The sequence below is a fragment of the Mobula birostris genome, chromosome 25 (assembly GCF_030028105.1).
Source record: "Mobula birostris isolate sMobBir1 chromosome 25, sMobBir1.hap1, whole genome shotgun sequence".
NCBI classification, from domain to species: Eukaryota; Metazoa; Chordata; class Chondrichthyes; order Myliobatiformes; family Myliobatidae; genus Mobula; species Mobula birostris.
In genome coordinates this window covers 53529653-53555003 of record NC_092394.1, presented here as the reverse complement: position 1 = coordinate 53555003, position 25351 = coordinate 53529653, and the positions used below count along the sequence as shown (strand labels likewise).

General features: G+C 41.8%; 1 protein-coding gene across 3 annotated transcripts in view; it reads left to right on the top strand.

Moving 5' to 3' along the window:
• rabep1 (rabaptin, RAB GTPase binding effector protein 1) overlaps positions 1-24923 on the top strand; it is a 129929-nt gene extending 105006 nt beyond the window's left edge. For all 3 annotated transcript variants that reach the window (XM_072242926.1, XM_072242927.1, XM_072242925.1), the window contains 3 exons: positions 10037-10135; positions 17915-18031; positions 22613-24923. In XM_072242926.1, coding sequence (XP_072099027.1) covers positions 10037-10135; positions 17915-18031; positions 22613-22714 — 318 coding nt within the window. In that variant the 3' untranslated portion in view covers positions 22715-24923. The remainder of the gene's footprint in view (positions 1-10036; positions 10136-17914; positions 18032-22612) is intronic.
• The last annotated feature ends 428 nt before the right edge of the window (positions 24924-25351 follow it).

Here is a 25351-nt window from a genome sequence, read left to right as displayed (position 1 = left end):
CTTAATTTTAAAAGCCTTTTGTAATTCTCTCATCTGTTGCAACATTTTGACTTCTCAAGTTGTATTATGAGTGGATTTATGATCTTTCATTAATTACACGATGTACAGAACTAAGTAGCAAATGATGTATGGCCTTTTGGTTGCAGATAACTCCCAGAGCAATTTTAAGTAGTGGATTCCGGTTAACTGGGACACATCAGGACCAGTACATTTTGGCCCGATTAAGCAACTGGTCCAATTAGCCAAAGTTTCATGGAGATAGTTTAAAAAAGACAAACTGTGTTTAAGTAGAACACTACCAATATAACTACAGTACTATAAAATTGTGCATTAGATCCTGATAGTTATCAGCAGAGGAATTAATCCAGTGTTCTTTTGATTGACTGTAGGGAACAAAATCAGCGCAGACACCTCGTGCAGATAGTGGACTGTCTTCATTGTTTTCCTGCATAAAGTAGTGTCAAAAATCATCGCTTTTTAATACGGCATCGGTCGGTTCAAATGAATAATGTAACTCAAGCATACGTAACTGATGCTATTTGAAAACTGTTTGCAATAAACACTGTGTTCTGTCTAACAACCACATTACATGCACATGACTGACGCTGGTTAGAAACAGTTACATCCTCTAAGTCTTCATTTTCATTGTAAACATTCAAGATGATTGTCAATACCTACAAATTCTTCGTAGTCCTAACTTGCTGAAGTAGTGCAATCATTTTCACTTCCGGCCATTTCTAGTATCTCTTACAGTGGACTGAAAAGCTTTGAGCATGTAGATATTAAGGAAGAGGATGTGCTGGAGTTTTCGGAAAGCATCAAGTTGGATAAGTCACCAGGACCGGATGAGATGTACCCCGGGCTACTGTGGGAGGCGAGGGAGGAGATTGCTGAGCCTCTGGCAATTATCTTTGCATCATTAATGGGGGCAGGAGAGGTTCTAGAGGATTGGAGGGTTGTGAATGGTGTTTCATTATTCAAGAAAGGGAGTAGAGATAGCCCAGGAAATTAGAGACCAGTGTCTTTCTTCAATGGTTGGTAAGTTGATGGAAAAGATGCTGAGAGGCAGGATTTATGAACATTTGGAGAAGCATAATATGATTAGGAATAGTCAGCATAGCTTTGTGAAAGGCAGGTCGTGCCTTATGAGCCTAATTGAATTTTTTGAGGGTGTGACTAAACACATTGATGAAGGAAGAGCAGTAGATGTAGTGTATATGGATTTCAGCAGGGCATTTGACAGGGTACCCCATTCAAGGCTTATTGAGAAGGTAAGGAGGCATGGGATCCAAGGGGACATTGCTTTGTGGATCCAGAACTAGCTTGCCCACTGAAGGCAAAGAGTGGTTATAGATGGGTCATATTCTGCATGGAGGCCAGTGACCAGTGGTGTGCCTCAGGGATCTGTTCTGGGACCCCTTCTCTTCGTGATTTTTATAAATGACCTGGATGAGGAAGTGGAGGGATGGGTTAGTAAATTTGCTGATGACACAAAGATTGGGGGTGTTGCGGATAGTGTGGAGGGCTGTCAGAGGTTACAGCGGGACATTGATAGGATGCAAAACCAGGCTGAAAAGTGGTAGATGGAGTTCAACTCAGGTAAGTGTAAGGTGGTTCATTTTGTTAGGTCAAATATGATGGCAGAATACAGCATTAATGGTAAGACTCTTGGCAGTGTGGTGGATCAGAGGGATCTTGGGGTCCGAGTCCATAGGACACTCAAAGCTGCTACGCAGGTTGACTCTGTGATTAAGAAGGCATATGGTGCATTGGCCTTCATCAATCGTGGGATTGAGTTTAGGAGCCGAGAGGTAATGTTGCAGCTATATAGGACCCTGGTGAGGCCACACTTGGAATACTGTGCTCAGTTCTGGTTGCCTCACTACAGGAAGGACGTGGAAGCCATAAAAAGGGTGCAGAGGAGATTTACAAGAATGTTGCCTGGATTGGGGAGCATGCCTTATGAGAATAGGTTGAGTGAACTCGGCCTTTTCTCCCTGGAGCGACAGAGGATGAGAGGTGGCCTGATAGAGGTGTACGAGAAGATGAGAGGCTTTTTCCCAGGGCTCAAATGGCTAGCATGAGAGGGCACAGTTTTAAGGTGCTTGGAAGTAGGTACAGAGAAGATGTCAGGGTTAAGTTCTTTACGCAGAAAGTGGCGAGTGTGTAGAATGGGCTGCCGGTGACGGTGGTGGAAGTGGATACAATAGGGTCTTTTAAGAGACTCCTGGACAGGTACATGGAGCTTAGAGAAATAGAGGGCTATGGGTAACTCTAGTTAATTTCTAAGGTAAGGACATGTTCACACAGCTTTGTGGCCTGAAGGGCCTGTATTGTGCTGTAGGTTTTCTATGTTTCTATCTCCAAGCCTGAATGCTGGAAACTGTAGTAAGCAAAACAATTCTGAAATGTCTTGCTGCTTATTTCTCGCCAACTATCAGTGACAAAAGTTACTGCTTTGTGAACACAAACACACATAACTGACACTATTTAACAACTGTTTGCTCTATGCCTGGGATAGTATCTAACAGCCACACAGGTGCGCATGACTGATACTTACTAATTAAGCAGCATAGTCTCTCAAATAAATGAAAGGAATCCCGACTATTTTCTGGATTGGTTTTTGTTTTCTGAGTTGTTCCAAATATACTTAGTCCCAATTAACCAATGGCCCAATTAACCGGAATCTACTGTATATGTATTTGTATAATAATTTCATCACTTGGGAAAGTGAAATTCCTGATGCCATCTTTTGAGTTTCCTGCTACTCTCTATTCTCAATGATCTGCATCTATTTAGGGTTAGAGACTTCCAAAGATTCACTGTAGTGAAGGAATGTCTCCCCATTTCAGTCCAAAGCTGACTCATTATGAAAGAATGATGCTGGTCATCTAAGTCAGAGGTATTGTCTTCCCTGCTTCTTGTCTGTCAAGCCTTTAAGAATTCTGTAAACTTGGATGTTATTTCTTTTATCCATCTGAACCTTGGATAATACAGGCTTAGTCTACTGAGTTTCTCCTCTTAAGACAAACCTGTTATCCTTGGAAGCAGTGTAGTGAGTTTCTGTTGTCCTGAGCATCAAGTACAGCCTTTCTTAGTTAAGGAGGCAAAACTGTTCACATTACACCAGACATGATCTCACCAAGGCTCTTCATAATTGCAATAAAACTTCCCAACTCCTACTTTCAAATCGTCTTGTAATAAAGTCACCATAGTATTTGTTCCCTTGATTGTTCGTTGTTAGAAACAATTCTTTGCTGCATCTGCGTGTTAGCCTTAGACAACTTGTGTACAAGTACAGTTAGTTCATCAATACTGTCCAGTTTATCTCTTCAATTAACCTGCGTTTTTGTAACATGCATTAAAGTAGATAACTTGGCATTTTTCCACATTCTGTTCTCACATACTCAGATTTTCCTTCTTTCCTTAAATTTTCTGCATATCCTTCTGTATATTCATCCCAGTTGCTTTAGTATCATCAGCAAAGGTGATACTAAGCCAGTTACTGGTTAGGTTTTGAAAAGCTGTGCCCTACCGTCAATCCTTGCAGAATTGCACTAGTCTCAACCAGATCAAGTCTGATCTATTTGTTCCCAATCTTTGCTGTCTGTCCAATATTGAATTCTCATTTTACGTCAGTATATTACACTCTTCACTGTACTTTACCTTGTTAATCAACTTGGTCTACTGGATGTTAGCAAATACCTTCTGAAAATAAGTTACAAAATTTTACTGGTCTCATCCTTGGAGAGATTATCATTGGTCTCCAGATTAAACACAGTTTTTCTTTCATCAAATGCTGAGTATACTTAGTTCTATTATTCTTTTCATTGTAACACACATCAAAGTTGCTGGTGAACGCAGCAGGCCAGGCAGCATCTCTAGGAAGAGGTACAGTCGACGTTTCGGGCCGAGACCCTTCGTCAGGACTAACTGAAGGAAGAGTTAGTAAGAGATTTGAGAGGGGGAGGGGGAGATCCAAACTGATAGGAGAAGACAGGAGGGGGAGGGATGGAGCCAAGAGCTGGACAGGTGATTGGCAAAAGGGATATGAGAGGATCTTGGGACAGGAGGTCCGGGAAGAAAGACAAGGGGGGGGAACCCAAAGGATGGGCAAGGGGTATAGTCAGAGGGACAGAGGGAGAAAAAGGAGAGTGAGAGAAAGAATGTGTGTATAAAATTAAATAGATGGGATACGAGAGGGAGACGGGGCATTAGCGGAAGTTAGAGAGTCTATGCTCATGCCATCAGGTTGGAGGGTACCCAGAGGGAATATAAGGTGTTGTTCCTCCAACCTGAGTGTGGCTTCATCTTTACAGTAGAGGAGGCTGTGGATAGACATGTCAGAATGGGAATGGGATGTGGAATTAAAATGTGTGGCCACTGGGAGATCCTGCTTTCTCTGGCGGATAGAGCATCAGAGAGTTCTTTTCATTGTATTCTCTTATATGCTTTGTAATAAATTCCTACATTTTCTCATCTCTGTTGCTCCCTGTTCTCTTTTATGTAGATGTATGTAATAATTTTTTTTTTAAAAAAAGCACTTGCTACTAGACTGCAGGAACATTTCCAGAATCTACAGAGCCTTGCAAGATGACCGTCGAAGCAAACTATCTTAAAATCTCTTTTTCAAAACTTAGGGATACAAATCATTCAGTCATTAGATTTGTCAGCTTTCAAGACTGCATTTTAACTAGTACTGAGTTCTATTAATTCCACATTCCCATTAAACCTTCCATTCTCCAACATAATTTCTAACATGTCTTGTGTGTTTTCTGTGAAGCCATGCAAAGTAATTGTGCAGTGCCACTGCCTTTGCCTTAATAAACCCCCTGCCTCTGTCTGAAGTGCCCATATTTATCCTTGCTGCACTTGGCCTATGTATAAAAGTTTTTGCAGTCTGTTTTAATACTTCTATCTAGTGCTACTCAATCTCCCTTTTATCAAGTTTTGGTTCTCTTTTGAAATTGGCTTATTATTGTCACATTTACCAAGATACAGTGAAAAGATTACCTTGCAGTTCATACAGATCAAATGATTACACTGCATTGAGTTGAAACAAGATTTATCAATAACAATGCAGAGTAAAGTGTTACAGCTACAGATAAAGTTCAAGTAAACAAAGTGCAAGATCACAATGAGATAGATTGAGGTCAAGTCCATTTTAATATACTAGTGAACAATCTATTAGTCTTATTACAGCAGGATAGAATCTGTCCTTGAGCTTGTTTTCAGATTTTTATTTCCACTCAGCTAATGGATGAGGAGAGAAGAGGGAATGTACCAGGGTGGGTGGGATTCTTTAAATGTTGGCTGTTTTACTGAGGCAGTGAAAAATAGACAGTGTCCAGAAAACGGAGGCTGGTCTCAATGATATGCTGAGCTGTGTCCACAACTGTATTTCCTGCAGTCACGGGCTGTGTCATTGCCATACCAAGCTGATATAGAAACATAGAAAATAGGTGCAGGAGTAGGCCATTCGGCCCTTTGAGCCTGCACCGCCATTCAGTATGATCATGGCTGATCATCCAACTCAGAACCCCGCCCCAGCCTTCCCTCCATACCCCCTGACCCCTGTAGCCACAAGGGCCATATCTAACTCCCTCTTAAATATAGCCAATGAACTGGCCTCAACTGTTTCCTGTGGCAGAGAATTCCACAGATTCACCACTCTCTGTGTGAAGAAGTTTTTCCTCATCTCGGTCCTAAAAGGCTTCCCCTTTATCCTCAAACTGTGACCCCTCGTTCTGGACTTCCCCAACATCGGGAACAATCTTCCTGCATCTAGCCTGTCCAATCCCTTTAGGATCTTATACGTTTCAATCAGATCTCCCCCCTCAATCTTCTAAATTCCAACGAGTACAAGCCCAGTTCATCCAGTCTCTCTTCATATGAAAGTCCTGACATCCCAGGATTCAATCTGACGAACCTTCTTTGTACTCCCTCTATGGCAAGGATGTCTTTCCTCAGATTAGGGGACCAAAACTGCACACAATACTCCAGGTGTGGTCTCACCAAGGCCTTGTACAACTGCAGTAGTACCTCCCTGCTCCTGTACTCGAATCCTCTCGCTATAAATGCCAGCATACCATTCGCCTTTTTTACCGCCTGCTGTACCTGCATGCCCACTTTCAATGACTGGTGTATAATGACACCCAGGTCTTGTTGCACCTCCCCTTTTCCTAATCGGCCACCATTCAGATAATAATCTGTTTTCCTATTTTTGCCACCAAAGTGGATAACTTCACATTTATCCACATTAAATTGCATCTGCCATGAATTTGCCCACTCACCCAACCTATCCAAGTCACCCTGCATCCTCTTAGCATCCTTCTCACAGCTAACACTGCCACCCAGCTTCGTGTCATCCGCAAACTTGGAGATGCTGCATTTAATTCCCTCATCCAAGTCATTAATATATATTGTAAACAACTGGGGTCCCAGCACTGAGCCTTGCGGTACCCCACTAGTCACCGCCTGCCATTCTGAAAAGGTCCTGTTTATTCCCACTCTTTGCTTCCTGTCTGCTAACCAATTCTCCACCCACACCAATACCTTACCCCCAATACCGTGTGCTTTAAGTTTGCACACTAATCTCCTGTGTGGGACCTTGTCAAAAGCCTTTTGAAAATCCAAATATACCACATCCACTGGTTCTCCCCATCCACTCTACTAGTTACATCCTCAAAAAATTCTATGAGATTCGTCAGACATGATTTTCCTTTCACAAATCCATGCTGACTTTGTCCGATCATTTCACCACTTTCCAAATGTGCTGTTATCACATCCTTGATAACTGACTCCAGCAGTTTCCCCACCACCGACGTTAGGCTAACCGGTCTATAATTCCCCGGTTTCTCTCTCCCTCCTTTTTTAAAAAGTGGAGTTACATTAGCCACCCTCCAATCCTCAGGAACTAGTCCAGAATCTAACGAGTTTTGAAAAATTATCACTAATGCATCCACTATTTCTTGGGCTACTTCCTTAAGCACCCTGGGATGCAGACCATCTGGCCCTGGGGATTTATCTGCCTTCAATCCCTTCAATTTACCTAACACCACTTCCCTACTAACATGTATTTCGCTCAGTTCCTCCATCTCACTGGACCCTCTGTCCCCTACTATTTCTGGAAGATTATTTATGTCCTCCTTAGTGAAGACAGAACCAAAGTAATTATTCAATTGGTCTGCCATGTCCTTGCTCGCCATAATCAATTCACCCGTTTCTGTCTGCAGGGGACCTACATTTGTCTTTACCAGTCTTTTCCTTTTTACATATCTATAAAAGCTTTTACAGTCCATTTTTATGTTCCCTGCCAGTTTTCTGTCATAATCTTTTTTCCCCTTCCTAATTAAGCCCTTTGTCCTCCTCTGCTGAACTCTGAATTTCTCCCAGTCCTCAGGTGAGCCACTTTCTCTGGCTAATTTGTATGCTTCTTCCTTGAAATTGATACTATCCCTAATTTCTCTTGTCAGCCACGGGTGCACTACCTTCCTTGATTTATTCTTTTGCCAAACTGGGATGAACAATTGTTGTAGTTCATCCATGCAACCTTTAAATGCTTGCCATTGCATATCCACAGTCAATCCTTTAAGTGTCATTTGCCAGTCTATCTTAGCTAATTCACGTCTCATACCTTCAAAGTTACCCCTCTTTAAGTTCAGAACCTTTGTTTCTGAATTAACTATGTCACTCTCCATCTTAATGAAGAATTCCACCATATTATGGTCACTCTTACCCAAGGGGCCTCTCACGACAAGATTGCTAATTAACCCTTCCTCATTGCTCAAAACCCAGTCCAGAATGGCCTGCTCTCTAGTTGGTTCCTCGACATGTTGGTTCAAAAAACCATCCCGCATACATTCCAAGAAATCCTCTTCCTCAGCACCTTTACCAATTTGGTTCACCCAATCTACATGTAGATTGAAGTCACCCATTATAACTGCTGTTCCTTTATTGCACACATTTCTAATTTCCTGTTTAATACTATCTCCGACCTCACCACTACTGTTAGGTGGCCTGTACACAACTCCCACCAGCGTCTTCTGCCCCTTAGTGTTACGCAGCTCTACCCATATCGATTCCACATCTTCCCGGCTTATGTCCTTCCTTTCTATTGCGTAGGATAGGATGCTTTCTGTGGTGCATTGATTAAAGTTAGTAATGGTTAATATGGACATGCTAAGTTTCTTTCGCCTCCTGAGGAAATGGTGGTGGTTGGTCAGGGTGTTTTGGCTGTAGTGTCTATGCACTTGGAATAGCACAAGCTATTGTTGAAGTTAGACCATAAGACATGGGAGCAGAATTAGGTCATTTGGCTCATTGACTCTGCTTCACCATTCAATTATGGCTGATTTATTTTCCTCCTAAACCCCATTGTCCTGCTTTCTCCCCTTAACCTTTGATACCTTAATCAAGAAGCTATCAACCTTCACAAAGTTATCAGTTTTGTCATCCAGTACATTGACATTTAATGTAAAAAGAAGTGGTGGCTACACCAATCCCTGTAGAACACCACTAGTCATTGACAGTCAATCAAAAAGAGGCTTCCTTTATTCACTCCTTTGCTTCCTGCCAGTCAACCAATCTTCTGTCCATACTGTAATACCATGAGCTCTTATGTGGCCCACATTTGCAGATGGTATGAAGATGGGTAGCATTGAGGAAGGAAGTTTGCAGAAGACTTGGGACAGATTAGGAGAATAGGTGAAAAAATGGCAGATGGAATATTGTGTCAGGAAATGCTTGGTTGTGCACTTTGGTAGAAGGAAAAAAGTCATAGGCTATTTTCTAAATGAGCAAATTCAGAAATCAGAGGTATGAAGGAATTTGAGTCTTCATGCTGGATTCCTTCAAGGTTAATTTGCAGGTTGAGTCTGTGTTCGAGAAGTCAAATGCAATGTTTGCATTAATTTTGAGAAGGCAAGAATATAAAAGAAAAGATGTAATGCTGAGGTTTTATAAGGCATCAGTCAGACTGTACTTGGAATATTGTGAGCAGTTTTGACCCGGAATACTGCAAGCAGTTTTGAATCCCTTGTGGAATGGCCTTCCAAAAGTACATGTAAACAATATCCACTGACTCTCCCTTGTCTATATGCCTGTTAATTCCATAAAGGATTCCAACAGATTTGTCAAGCAATATTTCCCTTTATGGAAACTCTGCTAATTTTGACCTGTTTTATCATGTGCCTACAAATACCCAAAAATCTCATCCTTATTAATGGATTCAACATCTTGCCAACCACTGTAGTCAATTTATAATTTCCTGTCTTTTGCCTCTTGACCTTTAGCGTGGAGAGATATTTGCAATTTTCCTGTCCTCTGGAACCACTCTAGAATCTAGTGATTTTAGAAAGATCATTACTAATGCCTCCACATTCTCTTCAGCTACCTCTGTTCACTCATAGGAACGTGAAACTCAACCTCAACACCATTGATGTAGACAGGAACACGTGCCCAATCTTCAGACAGCTGGTGTTACTGACTGAAATAACATTCTTTTCATTTCCCTTGTCAACTGTGAATGTATCTTTTTAAAAAAAATTTCTGTTTGGGGCTTTTGTGCATTAGGGGCAAGTTTTTTTTTGGCAATTTTTGCATTACTCTTTCAAAGGCTAACTATTGCCTGACCTCCATCACACTATTTAACATATTCTCCAGCCAGCTTGCCAAGGCACCTGCAGTGGAACTCTTAACCTGGCACTTGTTTCCCCAGATGCTTGGAATACCCAAAACCTGCCAGTTTTCACCAATAGCGCCCCACTCCTTCCTCGTATCACATACTGAATGGAAGCTGTTCTTTCATTGTGGTTGAATTAAAATACTGAAAATCCCTACCTAACAGAAGTTTGAGCCTCATTGCACACACCATAAAGGTTCAGAAAGGCAGCTCGACACTCACTTCACGAGGACCGTTGGGGTACTCTCTCGCATCCCTATTTTTTTCTATGCTCACTGGCTCTAATGATGAAGTGCGCAGGAAGAATTTTCCACACGATTCTGAGCTTGGTTTAAAATTAGCATTTGTTTCCAGTTGGAAGCCAGATTGCAAGAGAAGAGCAAGCACTTGGAAGATCTTGAAGAAGTGAAGAACAACTTGGAGGAACAAGTGAAAAAGGAAGGTACTGCAAAGGTGAGTTCAGTGAAAGGGAGCCTGGGAGTTGGGAATGAGCTCTGCTATTTTGCAACCACCTTGCCATTGTGGTCAGTAGATTGTATCCATTTTATTTTGCCAATTATCTAGTTATGAGTTGTTTCTGCTTTCAGTTGAGCGCCTTCCATTTGCTTCATTTCTCTCTGCTTCTTGGCTACCTGGCACAAGTGCCTGTCCTTCGCTGAACATTCTGTGCTATATTTCTGTCTGCTGCAACCTTTGCCTCCAAAAACAGCCCAAGTCATTTAATTTAGTAATTTTTTGCTATTAATTACACAGTTACCAAGTGTGAAACACCATGGTTCCTCTTTACCAACATTTAATATTTATTATCTAAAAAAAAAATTTTCTTTTTAATTTTACTTCCAAAATGCCAAACTGCATGCCTCCCCATATCTCCCTCCCTTTGTCACCTTCTGTCTTACGTAATCTATTGCCTATCATGCTGCTTCTTTGCTTTCTTCCCAGAGCATATCCCCTCCAGCTTTATTGGTTTTACTTGAAAAGACAGTTGTATATCCAAATTATTCATGTAAACCATGAACAGCTGCAGACTTAGTAGGTGATTTTAACTTTTCTACATATTGACTGGGGATCCCGTACTGTAAAAATGACTAGGTGGGATAGAGTTTGTCAAATGTGTTCAGGGAAATTTCCTTAATGAGTATGTAGAAGTTCCAATGAAGGTGTGTGTGATACTTGATCTGCTGTTGGGGAATGAGAAAGAGCAGGTGACAGAGGTTTATGTTGGGGAACACTTTTCACAATGCCTTTACTTTCAAAGTAAATATGCAAAAAGATGGATCTGATCTATGGGTTGAGATTCTAAATTGGAGAAAGGCCAATTTTGGTGGTCTCAGAAATGATCTGGCAAGTGTGGATTGGGACAGGTTTTCTGGCAAAAGTGTACTTGCTAAGTGGGAGGCCTTCAAAAGTAAACTTTTGAGAGTACAAAGCTTGTTGTATGGCCTGTCAGAGTAAAAGATAAAGATAACAAGTGCAGGGAACCTTGGTTTTCAAGAGATATTGAAGACTTGGTTAAGGAAAAAAAAAAGTGGTGCTTAGCAGGTATAGACAGGTAGGAACAAATGAGGTACTTATGGAGATTAAAGCACGCAAGAAATCAGAAAGGCTAAACGAGAACGTGAAGTTGCCCTAGCAGACAAGGGGAAGAAGAATCCTAATCCTAAGGGATTCTACAGATATGTGAAAAGCAAAAGGATTGCAAGGGATGCAACTGGTCTCCTGGAAGATCAGAATGGTAATCCGTGTGGAGCCAGAAGTGATGGGGGAGATCTTAAATTTTTTTTGCATTTGTATTTACTTAGGAGATAGACACAGAATCTATATAAGTGTGGCAAAGTGGCATCGACTTCATGGACCTGATACAGATTACAGAGGAGGAGGTGCTTGCTGTCCTGAGGCAAATTAGAGTGGATAAATTCCCAGGGCCTAACAAGGTGTTCCCTTGGACCCTACGGGAAACGAGTGCAGAAATTGCCAGGGCCCTGGCAGAGATATTTCAATCATCTTTAGCAACAGGAGAGGTACCAAAGGATTGGAGAATAGGCAATAGTTGTTTTGATGTTTAAGCAAGCCTCTAAACATAAACCATGAAATTATAGGCCGATGAGTATGACCTCAGTAGTGGTTAAGTTATTTCTAAGGGACCGAATATACAAGTATTTGGATAGACAAGGACTGATTAAGGATAGTTGCCATGGCTTTGTGAGTGGTAGGTCATATCTAGCCAATCGTAGAGAGCTTTTCGAGGAAGTTACCAGGCAAGTGTGAAGGTAAGACGGTGGATGTTGTCTACATGGGCTTTAGCAAAGCATTTGACAAGGTCCCGCATGTGAGGTTGGTCAAGAAGGTTCAGTCACTCTGCATTCAAGATGAGGTAGTAAATTGGATTAGACATTGGCTTTGTGGAAGAAGCCAGAGTGGAGTGGATAGTTGCCTGTCTGACTGGAAACCTGTGACTAGTGGAGTGCTGCAGGGATCAGAGCTGGGTCCGTTGTTGTTTGTCATCTGTATCAACAACCGGATGATAATGTGGTTAACTGGATCAGCAAATTTGTGGATAACACCAAGATTAGGGACAGCGAGGAAGTGCAGCAGGATCTGGACCAGCTGGAAAAATGGCAGATGGTATTTAATGCAGAGGTGTTGCTCTTTGGTAGGACCAACCAGAGTAGGTCTTACAGTGAACAGTAGGGCACTGAGGAGTATGGTAGATCAAAGTGATCTGGGAATACAGGTCCATAATTCATTGGAAGTGGTGTCACAGGTTGATAGGATCATAAAGAAAGCCTTAAACATGTTGGCCTTCATAAATCAAAGTATTGAGTACAGAAGATGGGATGTTATGTTGAAATTGTATAGGACATTGGTGGGGCTTAACTTGGGAGTACAGTGTGCAGTTTTGGTGACCTACCTACACGAAAGATGCAAATAAGGTTTGAAAGAGTATAGAGAAAATTCACAAGAATTTTGCTGGGACTGGAGGACCTGAGTTATGAGGAAAGATTGAATAGGTTAGGACTTTATTCCTTACAGCATAAAAGATTGAGAGGAGATTTGAGGGGTATAGATAGGGTAATTGCAAGCTGGCTTTTTCCACTATGGTTGGGTGACTCTACAAATAGAGGTCATGGGTTAAGAGTGAAAGGTGAAAAGTTTAAGGGAAACATGAGGGTAAACTTCACTTAGAGGGTCATGAGATTGTGGATTGAGCTGCCAGCACAAGCGATGCATGCGAACTCATTTTCAACATTTAGAGAAGTTTGGATAGGTACATGAATGGTAAGGGTATGGAGAGCTATGGAAGTGGGCAGTTTAAATGATTTTGGTATGGACTAGATGGGCCAAAGAGCCAGTTTCTGTGTTGTACTCTGAGACAGTAGCCTAGTTTTTGAACCCAAAATAAATACGTTTTCTTGTTCCTTCTCCATACCCAATCCCCTTCTGCTGCCAGTATATCATCCTGAACACATAATTCTTGTGGAACAACCTGGTGGACCCAGGTTCCATTGGTCTTATCCATCATCTTCCTGCAACTTGTGCTTTACAATCAAATGAAGATACAATTCTCCCTTCAGTTCCACTAGATCATGTTATGGTTTTCTAAGTGCATTTAGACTGATTGTCAATTGCTGGTACACTGGAGCTCTAGGCCCAGAGGATTCAAATCTCTAAGCAACCATTCACAAATTGTCTGCTGGATCAAGGTTAACCCTTTCTTTCCAGCAACCAATCCGAGTGTTTGTGTTTGTATTAACTGCTCTTAAAAGCACTTGGATTGCAGAGAATCTGGATTCATTAATTGAATCCAAACCATTATCTTTTTTACCCACGCCCACAACCTCTGAACATGTCATTGGTTACTGTCCATGCTAATCTTTTCCAGAGCTTTACACCGCAAATTCTGCAGTTCAGTTTCCTTGCCTGTCTCAATACTGAAGTGGTTCTTACCAAAATCGCATGTGACAAGACCATCCTACAACTGTGATTGTCATCCTCCCTGAGCTGACAGATGATCACACTGTGTGCTTCAATCTGCAGACATTGGCTCTATTATCTCTCCAGTTATAACTGGGGAATAACCCACAGCAATTACTGTACCCGTGCCCAGGCTGGTAGCTTGGAGCCATCACTGTTCAGAGTAGTAGAGTGACTGGAGGGAAATGTCCTGCATCTTCTCATCGTTACAGGCATATTCCTGCTACACAGGCCATCTTCCCGCTATGGTGGTTCAGGTCACAAATTTCCCTATACAGAATTTACAAAGCACTACGCTGACAGAATAAAATTAACTCTCTTGGAATTTTTGGAGGGAAAAATTTGGAAAAAAATCAGTTATTTCTTTACCTCTCATTTCTTGACATGCGTAAGATAATCAGGCTTCACGTTATGGATAAACAAGATACATTTGTTTTTCTATGCCGATAGCCGCTATAGTGCCTATAGTGCTAGATCCATGTTACGGTAGAACTGTTTCCATTAGTACAAATTAAAATGAAAGGCCTGTATCCTGAGTGTATAGACGTTAAGATAGAGGATGCACTAGAGCCTTTGAAAGGTATTAAGTTAGATAAGTCACCAGGACCAGACAAAATATAGCTCAAGCTACTGTGGGAGGCAAGGGAGGAGATTGCTGAGCCTCTGGCATTGCTCTTTGCATCATCAATGGAGATGGGAGAAGTACTGAAGGATTGGAAGCTTGCTAACATTGTCCCCTTGTTCAAGAAAGGGAGTAGAGATAACCCAGGAAATTATAGACCGGTGAGTCTTACTTCAGTGGTGGGCAATTTGTTAGAGAAGATCCTGAGAGGCAGATTTATGAGCGTTTGGAGAGGAAAAAAATCTGATTAGGGATAGTCAGCACGGCTTTATCAAAGGCAGGTCATGCCTTTTGAACCTGATTGAATTCTTTGAAGGTGTAACAAAACACATTGAAGGTAGAGCAGTGGATGTAGTGTATAGGGATTTCAGTAAGGTACTTGATAAAGTTCCCCATTCAAGGCTCATTCAGAAAATAATAAGGCATGGGATCTGGGAGATCTTGCTTTGTGGATCCAGAACTGGCTTGCCCACAGAAGGCAAAGGGTGGTTGGACATGGTTCATATTCTGCATGGAGCTCAGTGACCAGTGGTGTTCTGCAGGGATCTGTTCTGGAACTCCTCCCCTTTGTGATTTTTTTCTTTTAATGACCTGGATGAGGAAGTTGAATGTTGGATTAGTAAGTTTGCTGTTGACACAAAAGTTGGGGATGTTGTAGACAGTCTAGAAAGATGTCAGAGGTTACAGCGGGACATTGATAAGATGGAGAACTTGGCTGAAAAGTGGCAGATGGGGTTCAACCCAGATAAGTGTGAAGTGTTTCATTTCAGAAGGTCAAGTTTGAAGACAGAATATAATATTAACGGTAAGACTCTTGGCAGTGTGTAGGATCTGAGAGATCTTGGGGTCCGTGTCCATAGGACACTCAAAGCAGCTTTGAGGTTGACAATGCTGTATGGTGTTTTGGCCTTCATCAGCCGTAGGATTGAGTTCAAGAGCCATGAGGTAACGTTACAGCCTTGGTCAGACCCCACTTGGAGTACTGTGTTCAATTCTGGTCACCTCACTGCTGGAAGGATGTGGATACTATAGAGAGTGCAGAAGAGATTTACAAGGATGTTGCCTGGATTGGGGAACATGCCTTATGAGAATAGGTTGAGTGAACTTGGCCTTTTCTCCTTGGAGCAATCGAGGATGAGAGGTGACCTAATAGAGGTGTTTAAGATGATGAGAGGCACTGATCATGTGGATAGTCAGAGGCTTTTTCCCAGGGCTGAAATGGTTGCCACAAGAGGACACAGGTTTAAGGTGCTGGGGAGTAGGTACAAGGGGGATGTCAGAGGTAAGTTTTTCACAGAGAGTGGTGGGTGCGTGGAATGCACTGCCAGCGACGGTGGTAGAGGTGGATACAATAGGGTCTTTTAAGAAACTCTTAGATAGGTACACGGAGCTTAGTAAAATAGAGGGCTATGCGGTAGGGAACTTCTAGGCTAGGTTACATGGTTGGCAGAACATTGTGTGCCGAAGGGCCTGTAATGTGCTGTAAATTTCTATGGTTTTTATACTCCCAAGTCTGGTCTGACCATGCCTTATAAAGCCTCAGCATCATATCTTTGCTCCTATATTTTAGTCCTCTTGAAATGAATACTAACATTGCATTTTCCTTTCTCACCACTGACTCAACCTGCAAGTTAACCTTTAGGGAATCCTGCACAAGGACTCCCAAGTCCCTTTGCACCTCCTGTTCCCCATTTAGAATGTAGTGTACATTCATTAAACTATGTGAGTGTAGTTTGTGGGAGGATGCTGCAGGATTTCAGGGGGTTATAAACAAGCTCTGTGAATTGGGGAGATGTTAGTTTTTCAGTCTTGGTCTGTCCTGTGTTTTTGTGATATCACACTGGAGGAACATTGTATCATTTCTTAATGCATGCATTACTAAATGACAATAAAAGAGGACTGCGTGTCCTCATAATCTAAAAACATGATGCCAAAAATGTGCAATATTAAAGTTTGGTAAGACCCAATATAAAATATTAATGAAAGATGGAAAGGTGATGGGTATCCAGGAAGACTGAAGTATCTGTATACAAATTGCTGAAAGGGAACAGGCATGTACAGTAAGTAATTAGGAAGGCACAATGTGGTGGCATTTATAGTGGGGGTTTGTGAACAAAATGAAAAAAATCCTACTGCAATTATATAGCGCCCTAGTGTGAATACACCTGCAATATTGTGCCTGGTCTGTCTCTACTTGTGATAGAGGGAGTTCAACATGTGTTTAGAATATTGTGCCTGGTTTGTCCCTACTTGTGATGGAGGGAGTTGAACACACGTTTACCTCAGTGATTCTCCTGTGCTGAGATTAGACAGGCTGAGCCAATGATTTCATACGGTTTAGTAATATCAGGGATGCAGGGATGATGTTTCCCTTGACTAAAACATTTAGAGTCAGAGGTCACAATCTCAAAATGAAAGGACTGGGATGAGGAGAAATTTCTTGACTGATTGCCAGCGCATCTTTAGAGTTATCTGCTTGAGGACTGAAGACTTGGTCACTCAGTATGTTCAAGAGGGAGATTAATAGGTTGGATATTTCCTAAAGTAATCCAGTTTTTGGATTATAACCTTCTCAATCCACATATTTACAGCACAGATGAACGGTGTTTTCCGATCCCGTTGGGAATGGCGCAGTGAACATATTACACATTCCAGTTCAGCTACGTGGAAAATAATTGGATTACAAGGACTGTTTCTTAGTAACATAGTCTATTTGCCACTTCCAGTCTCGATGGCGCTGAGCTGTGATATCTTTCAAGATCGTGGCTCAGACTGAGTTATTGCTTAGATTTGTAAGAATGGTTTTGGGACCACGCAGTGAGTTAGGGGCCAGGTTAGCATTTAGGGACAGCATAAGGGAGAGTTAGAGATCGGGGCAGTAAATTACGAGTTGGGCAGAAGCTGAGGTTCAACCTTCTGCTGTGACATGGACTTCGACTCAGGTCATAGTCTAGTTTACAGTTTTCTGGGGTTGAAGGTTAGTGATCAGATCTTCAGATGCTGAGGAGACCAGCAATCCCCCAGGTCACCTGGGTTGGAGACCCGTGGAAGTCTAAGTCGAGGCGCAAAGGTCAGGCCTGTGATCAGTGAGTCCTGGGGTTAATGCCCATAGGTGGGCAGAACTGAAGGCTGCAGTCCCGAGGTAGAGGGTCTGCTCTTCCGGAGGTTGGTGGTCATTGAGACCAGGGACCGGAGGTCACAGGCCTGATGTCTGGGACCAAGGACTGAGGCCCCGGGGTGGTAAGGAGGGAGGGTGGAAAAGGGGTCTGCTTTCTTTTTATTGTTGCTGTCTGTATTGTTCTGCGGAACACTGGGCATGTGATGTTGGCATCGGATTGTGTGATGGTACTTGTGGGCTGATCCCTGTATGTGTTGTTGACTAAATGTTTTGATGTACATGTGATAAATTTGAATCTGTTCGTGTGTTTACTTAATGATTAGGTTTTTTTAGCAAATAAAACAATGATATTCTGCTTTTCAGTGAGAGGATTTACTGCATGCATAATGCATCTGCTGACGGTTAAATCAGTGAGCCTCTGAGCTACAGACAGCCGAGGTTTACCAGCAGAAGGAGCTCCATAATGCACTGGGCAATAATGGTAAAAACCAACCTGGGGTTTTCTCTTGTATTTCAGAGCAGTCTGGAGCAGCTGCTGTACGAGGAGAAAAACAAAGGGCAGAGGCTGCAGACTGAACTGGATGTCAGTGAGCAAGTGCAGAGAGATTTTGTTAAACTCTCCCAAACTTTGCAGGTAAGCAATTAATTTTCAAGTGTGTAGTAAGATTGAGCCAGGCCAGCATGTGAGGTGAATTGGTTCTGTGCCTCTCCTTGGGCCTTGAATACCATTATTTTAGGTCAGATTTCTTGTTCTCAGATTAATTTAGAAATGTTAACCTAACAGTATTTGCTATGAAGCTCGAGTACCTTTTTGTTTTTGGTTTAATGTTGTTGCCCAATGTGCCACAGTCTGATCCAATCTCACCCAGTGTTCAAAGTGACAGCACATTTATGAAGAAGATAGGTGTCAACAGATAATGAGCCATCTTCCTGAAGAGGGATCTCAGTCCAAAACATCAGCTGTTTATTCTTTTCTGCCTGGCCTGCTGAGTTCCTCCAGCATTTTGTGTGTGTGTGTTGCTTTGGATTTCTGGCAGCTGTGGATTTTCTTCTGTTTGTCTTCCTTTTCTATCCTGCAACTCTCTCTTCCTCCTTCAGAATAGAACAGAGAATAGTACAGCACAGTACAGGCCCTTCGGCCCACAATGTTGTGCCGACCCTCCAACCTTGCCTCCCATATAACCCCCCACCTTCCTCCATATACCTGTCTAGTAGTCTCTTAAATTTCACTAGTGTACCTACCTCCACCACTGACTCAGGCAGTGCATTCCATGCACCAACCACTCTGAGTAAAAAACCTTCCTCTAATACCCCCTTGAACTTCCCACCCCTTACCTTAAAGCCATGTCCTCTTGTATTGAGCAGTGGTGCCCTGGGGAAGAGGTGCTGGCTGTCCACTCTATCTATTCCTCTTAATATCTTGTACACCTCTATCATGTCTCCTCTCATCCTCCTTCTCTCCAAAGAGTAAAGCCCTAGCTCCCTTAATCTCTGATCATAATCCATACTCTCTAAACCAGGCAGAATCCTGGTAAATCTCCTCTGTACCCTTTCCAATGATTCCACATCCTTCTTATAATGAGGCGCCCAGAACTGGACACAGTACTCCAAGTGTGGCCTAACCAGAGTTTTATAGAGCTGCATCATTACCTCGCGACTCTTAAACTCTATCCCTCAACTTATGAAAGCTAACACTCCATAAGCTTTCATAATCTTTACTCCAAAGTTTCAATTTAGTTTAGTTCTCAAACAGCATGCTCCCCTTTTGGTGTGTTGTTATCCCCCTGTATCTTCACTTTCTTAAAGCAGTATTTCAAGCAGTTTGCCACTCAGTTTCCTAGGACTCAGAAATATACTGAACTCCTTTCCTGCTGCCTTTACTTTGGAAGTATCGTGCTGCTTAGCTCTAAGCATGACTTGATTTCTCTTCTCTCCCACTTGGCGGTTTAAAGGCAGGAGGTTCACTCAGTTAATGTTAACTGAGAACATTAGAACATTTTTGACAAAAACAGGCCATTCAGCCCAACGAAGCTTGCTAAATTCCTATTCACATCGTGTGTTGAGATAACTATTGAGTTTAGATTTGAAAGTCTGTAAGTACTACTCTCAATTACACAACTAGGTAGTTTGTTCCATGTGTTCACGACTCGCTGTGTAAAGAAATGCTTCCTGATGTTAGTCTGAAATCTCCCCTTAACCAGTCTCCAACTATGACCCCGTGTCCTTGATACATTAATTTTGAAGTAGCAGCTGGCATCCATCTTAATGATTTTGAACACTTCTATCATGTCTCCTCTCATTCTATGTCTACTAAAGCTAAAAAGATTTAATTCTTTCAATCTTTATTCATAGCTCAGACCTTGCAGACCTGAAATGAGTCTAGTTGCCCTTCTTTGAATGCTCCCCAGTGTCTTCACATCCCTCACAAAATATGGAGACCAAAATTGTACACAGTACTCGGTGTGGCCTCAGAAGCGTATTATACAGCTTAAGGAGAACGTCTCTAGACTTCAACTCCACTGAGCACATTATATAGCCCAATGTTCTCCTCGGCTTCCTAATTGCTTCAGTGCATTGTCTAGATATTGGTAGTGATGACTCTACAAGTTGTCCAAATCCTTCTCATACAGAGCACTTTCTAACTCAAGACCCTCATTGTATATTTTCACTTCCTGTATATATTTTACATACATTAAATTTCATCTGCCATTTATCTGCCCACATCTGGATTTTGTTTAGATCAAATGGTATTGATTCTGCTGCCTGAATGTTATTAGCCCAGCCCTCTAAACAGCAGCAGCCCCAAATCTGATCCCTGCGGAACCCCACTTTTAACATCTAGGTGTGAAAATTATCCCCTCACCTTAACAGAATTTTAGCAAATTCTGCTCCCATTCACACACCTTACCCTGATTCCCTACCTCCTGTAATTTGATTATTAACCTCTTGTGGGGTATCGTGTCAAACCCTTCTGAAAGTCCAAGTAAATGGTATCAACTGCTGTATTGTTATAAATTTTAGTTGCCTCTTCATAGAACTCCAGCATATCAGTAACCCCTTTCTGAACCCACACTGGCTTTCTGCTAACATGCCTGTTCTTATCAGCTGCTTTTCCACTCCATTTTATTATTGTTTCCACTATCTTACACATTGGGTTTACTGGTCTATAGTTACCACGGTCAGTGCAGTCACCTTTCTTGTGTACCGGGACAACATTAGCCCATTTTCAGTCCTTGAGGATTACACCAGTCTTCACTGACTTCTGAAAAGTACATTTTGGGGGTTTGTATATATAATCACAGACCTCTAAGTACTCTCGGATATATGTTGTCTGACCCTGGAGATTTATTAACTTTCAGCTGAAGCGGGACCTCAATTTCTAAGATCTAATTCACTTAAAACAACCTTATTTTTCTCTACACTTGCTGGCATATTGCTAACATCTTCTCACGTGAATACTTTAGCAAAATATAGAAACATAGAAAACCTACAGCACAATACAGGCCCTTTGGCCCACAAAGCTGTGCCGAACATGCCCCTACCTTAGAACTACCTAGGCTTACCCATAGCCCTCTATTTTTCTAAGCTCCATGTAGCCATCCAGGAGTCTCTTAAAAGACCCTATCGTTTCTGCCTCCACCACTGTCGCCAGCAGCCCATTCCACGCACTCACCGCTCTCTGCGTTATATAAAAAAAACTTGCCCCTGACATCTCCTCTGTACCTACTTCCAAGCACCTTAAAACTATGCCATCTCGTGCTAGTCATTTCAGCCCTGGGGAAAAAGCCTCTGACTATCCACACGATCAATGCCTCTCATCATCTTATACACCTCTATCAGGTCACCTCTCATCCTCCGTCGCTCCAAGGAGAAAAGACCGAGTTCACTCAACCTATTCTCAAAAGGCATGCTCCCCAATCCAGGCACCATCCTTGTAAATCTCCTCTGCACCCTTTCTATGGGGTAAGAGTGTCAGTTATGCCCTTCTCTACATAATTTATCGCCCCACTGTTATTCATAGTACACTTAACTTCCTCCTTAACTTTTCTTTTGCTACTAAAGTATTGCAAAAAATCTCTTGGTCAATCTTAGCATTATCAGCAAAATCCTTCTCAACCTTTCTTTTGGCAATCTGAATTTCCCTCTTACCTATAGCTCTCATATTTTCATATGCCCTACAGTCAACATTTTTTCTCTCTGTCCTCACAATAACTCCTTGCCTGCTCTCCATCTTCCTCTGGTGCTCCTCTCCCCCTTTCTTTCTTCCTAGGCCTCCCGTCCCATGATCCTCTCCCTTCTCCAGCCTCGTATCCCTTTTGCCAATCAACTTTCCAGCTCTTGGCTCCATCCCTCCCCCTCCTGTCTCTCCTATCATTTCAGATCTTCCCCCTCCCCCTCCCACTTTCAAATCTCTTACGATCTCTTTTTTTCCGTTGGTCCTGACGAAGGGTCTTGGCCCAAAACGTCAACTGTACCTCTTCCTAGAGATGCTGCCTGGCCTGCTGCGTTCACCAGCAACTTTGATGTGTGTTGCTTGAATTTCCAGCATCTGCAGAATTCCTCGTGTTTGAGTCAACATCATTACTATTTTCTCTGTATCATTGTACAGCTGTCTTTTCAATCATTTTTATGTAGATCTTTATTCATCCATGTAGTTGATCTTTTGTTTTTATTGCTTCTCCTGACCTTGGGTAGAACATTTCTTGCACTGCGTGTATTGCCTCTTAAATTGACCTTGTTGTTCCTCAACTGACTCAACGTTGAGCAGTTTTACCTCCTGAGAACTCTCAGGCACTTGCTGCTTGGTCAGCTTGTCCCACGAGGAGGGCAGAGCGGAAGCTACAGTTTGTTATCAGTGACCCTCACTGGAAGTGCTGCCTTCAGAGTTGTTTTTCACACAGGAAGAATGACCACTTGATGAGATACCATTCTATTTAAACCAGCACAGTCACACACTCTCCGCAAAAGGTATTTGCTTTAAGTGGAGGAGTAGAGCAATGGGTGTTAAAAATTGGTTGACGAAATATGCACCCTGTGTTGATCAGTTTCCCTGCCAGTCTGTGTAACATCACAGACTTGAAACTGCAGGGCCTTGGCGTTGAACAGTTGTCCTCAGTTGTAAGTGACTGAGTCCCCTCATGTTATGATATGTTTGTGTGATCATGAGTAAATTACCAGAAGTAGTTACAATAAGCCCTTTTTCCTCCCCCAAAAGGTGCAGTTGGAGCGGATTCGTCAGGCGGAAACGCTGGAGAGTATCCGTGCAATCCTCAACGACACAAAACTGACAGATATTAACCAGCTTCCAGAGACATGACATTAAACCCTGGCAATTTCAAGGCTACAACGGTTTTTACTAGACCAGACACTTGTCTTTGTAGAAACATTTTAATTCTTATTTAACTCTGAGGGAACAGAGTCCATGGATTAATAGTGTGCAGTAACTGAGGTGTAAATGTTTCTAGATTGACTTTGACTGCAGATAGAACTTCCCAATCTGTGAAATTCTAAAGGGGAACACTATTGAAATTTTAAATTTAAAATATAATGCGATCGCCTTAAGTGTATGCTGTGCTTAAACGTTGAAAAATCATTGATACAAGAATTCTCATTCGATGGGGTTGACATGTCTAACTTTTCTTCTGCTTTTAATACAATTGATAGAATCTGTTTGTGTTTTGTGTATGTACACTAAAACAGCATCATCCTAAAATGTTGAGCTCACTCGTTCATGTTCAATGGTAAACGTATGTTTAACAAGTCTTTTTTTAATGGTACTGATGCCAGAATATGCTGGAATATACAATCCTACCAACCTTACCTGCCATCCAATGCCTTGATTGCAATCATTATTTATTGCCCTCACGTTCCTGCTGGTTTTACAGTGCACCTTCATGTAGTGAACTCACAGTCCAAGTTAAGTGATAGGGATATTGGAACAAAATCCAGATAACTGATCATTGTCATCTAAAAACTGCTGACAGAAGGGAGAGGCTGTTGACCCAGCTTTACATTGAGGATAAAGGTTGGTCCATTTTAAAGTTAACTAAAATTCTCTGATTTCTTATTTCCAAACAAAATGCATTCTGAACTGAAACTTTTAAAATTAAATGCTACTAATTGAAACCAGGATTGTATTGGAATCAGATGATTATGTTCAACATGTTGGTATCTAAGGTATGAAGCCACTTCTGAATGTGTTAACAGATAAAATCTCACTTTGCTCTGCCTTTTAAAGAGTGAAACTGGAGATGTGGACTACTCAGATGAGAACAATCGGAGTGCCCTGAAGACCTTATAACCTTATTATCCCCATTGTTTCTATATGTAACCTGATGTAGCTTTCCACCGTACTCCTGGCTGCATTTGAAAGTTTCAAGCAATTACTATTTGAACTTTATCCACCCAAGGATTCTGTTTACTTGGTCACCTGTTGCCCTGGAGTAGCTTTGGTGCCCCAGACATTCAGTTTCAACTGCAATAAGGTGAGAGGAGTTACTGAACCACGTTCTTTAGCACAGTTCGATATTCATAGCATTGGTGAAGCTGTGACCAGGGGAAAAGCTGTTTTAAGCATAGTGCTGAATTTGCTGTGTTTGACTGAGATATTCTAGGATTGTAAACTCTAAGTATTAGTTGTGCTCAGCAGTGGCACTGCACTCTTTCCAGTCAATGCAGAAAGATGAGCTTGCACATAATCCCATTGAATCATGTTGAGAGGTTCAGGGTTAAGGGAACAAAAGTCAGCCTACAAAAAGTGGTTTGCAATTTCAGAAAACGCGTTTTCTTTCTACCAAAATATTTGTAGAAGATGACCGACCATTATTTAAGAAAATAATTATGCATTGTTTTAACACTTGTATCTATGAACTTTTCATAAGCCTCTTAAAACTGAACATTTACCATAACTTTAGGTTCCTTAGGTATCCCTCAGCACCTGCATTTAAATAGAAACCCAGTACAGTATTACAAAATTAGATGCCTTGGTCTTTTGGACTTCAAGCCTGATTTAACTATGGTGTGTGTGACCTGACTGGCTGTTGGAACCAGAAGATACTGTCTACAGTTTTTCAAAATTTATATGTATATATAGTTCCTCTTGCCCAAATTGACTTTAAAACATCGATCAGCTGTTGCTGATTAAATATTGAATCCTGGCAGTTATAAGAATAGTACAGAGCAAGAGTGGAGAGGGAAAGGGGTGACAAGTTTCATATTCCTTTGTCCATTGTTGGGACTATCACGTGCAGTTTCCCTATATGATAGCATGTCTGTATTTATTTAGTCCAGTGGTGTAACCACACTTTAACTGCCTATGCCTCCCAATAAGAAGCTTCTCAGACACTTTGATACTCGAGCCACGTCTTACTGACACAAGTCATCTGTGTCCTGTTTAAGTGTGGATGTACAATTCTGCTGTTTACAGACTTAAAATGTAACCAATTTAACTATACTGAAGGTGTCTTTATGAAGAAAGTGTTTAAATAAAATAAAAGCTGCTGGAGTAATCACTTTTGATACGTCTGATGCACGGGTCACTCTAACCGTATTCTCCCCTGACATATCTTCCTTCACAAAAGTAGTAACCTGTCACCAGATTATGTTTTAGTATTTTGGTTATGGAATGGCTTAAAGAAGGGAAAATCTGACAGTTCAGCGTTCCACAGTTTTACATCTTCAAGCATGACGGAGAAGCTGATAGGGGATTTCAGCTTCTCCGATGTTAACAGGGATTGCTTTAGTGTGAAAAGTGTTGAGAGACTAACAGTTTTAAAATTTGTCCAGTGAAATTTTTTAAGGCTAATGCATAGATAGCTCTGCTAAATAAGTGTCAGTCAGAGGACTTGAGGTAGTGACACAAGTTTCAAAGTAGTTTGTGGAAAAGGATATACAGGTGGTCTGAAAGCTATTACCCTGAAATGAGAGAAGGCTGTTAGCAAAATAATTTGCAGGA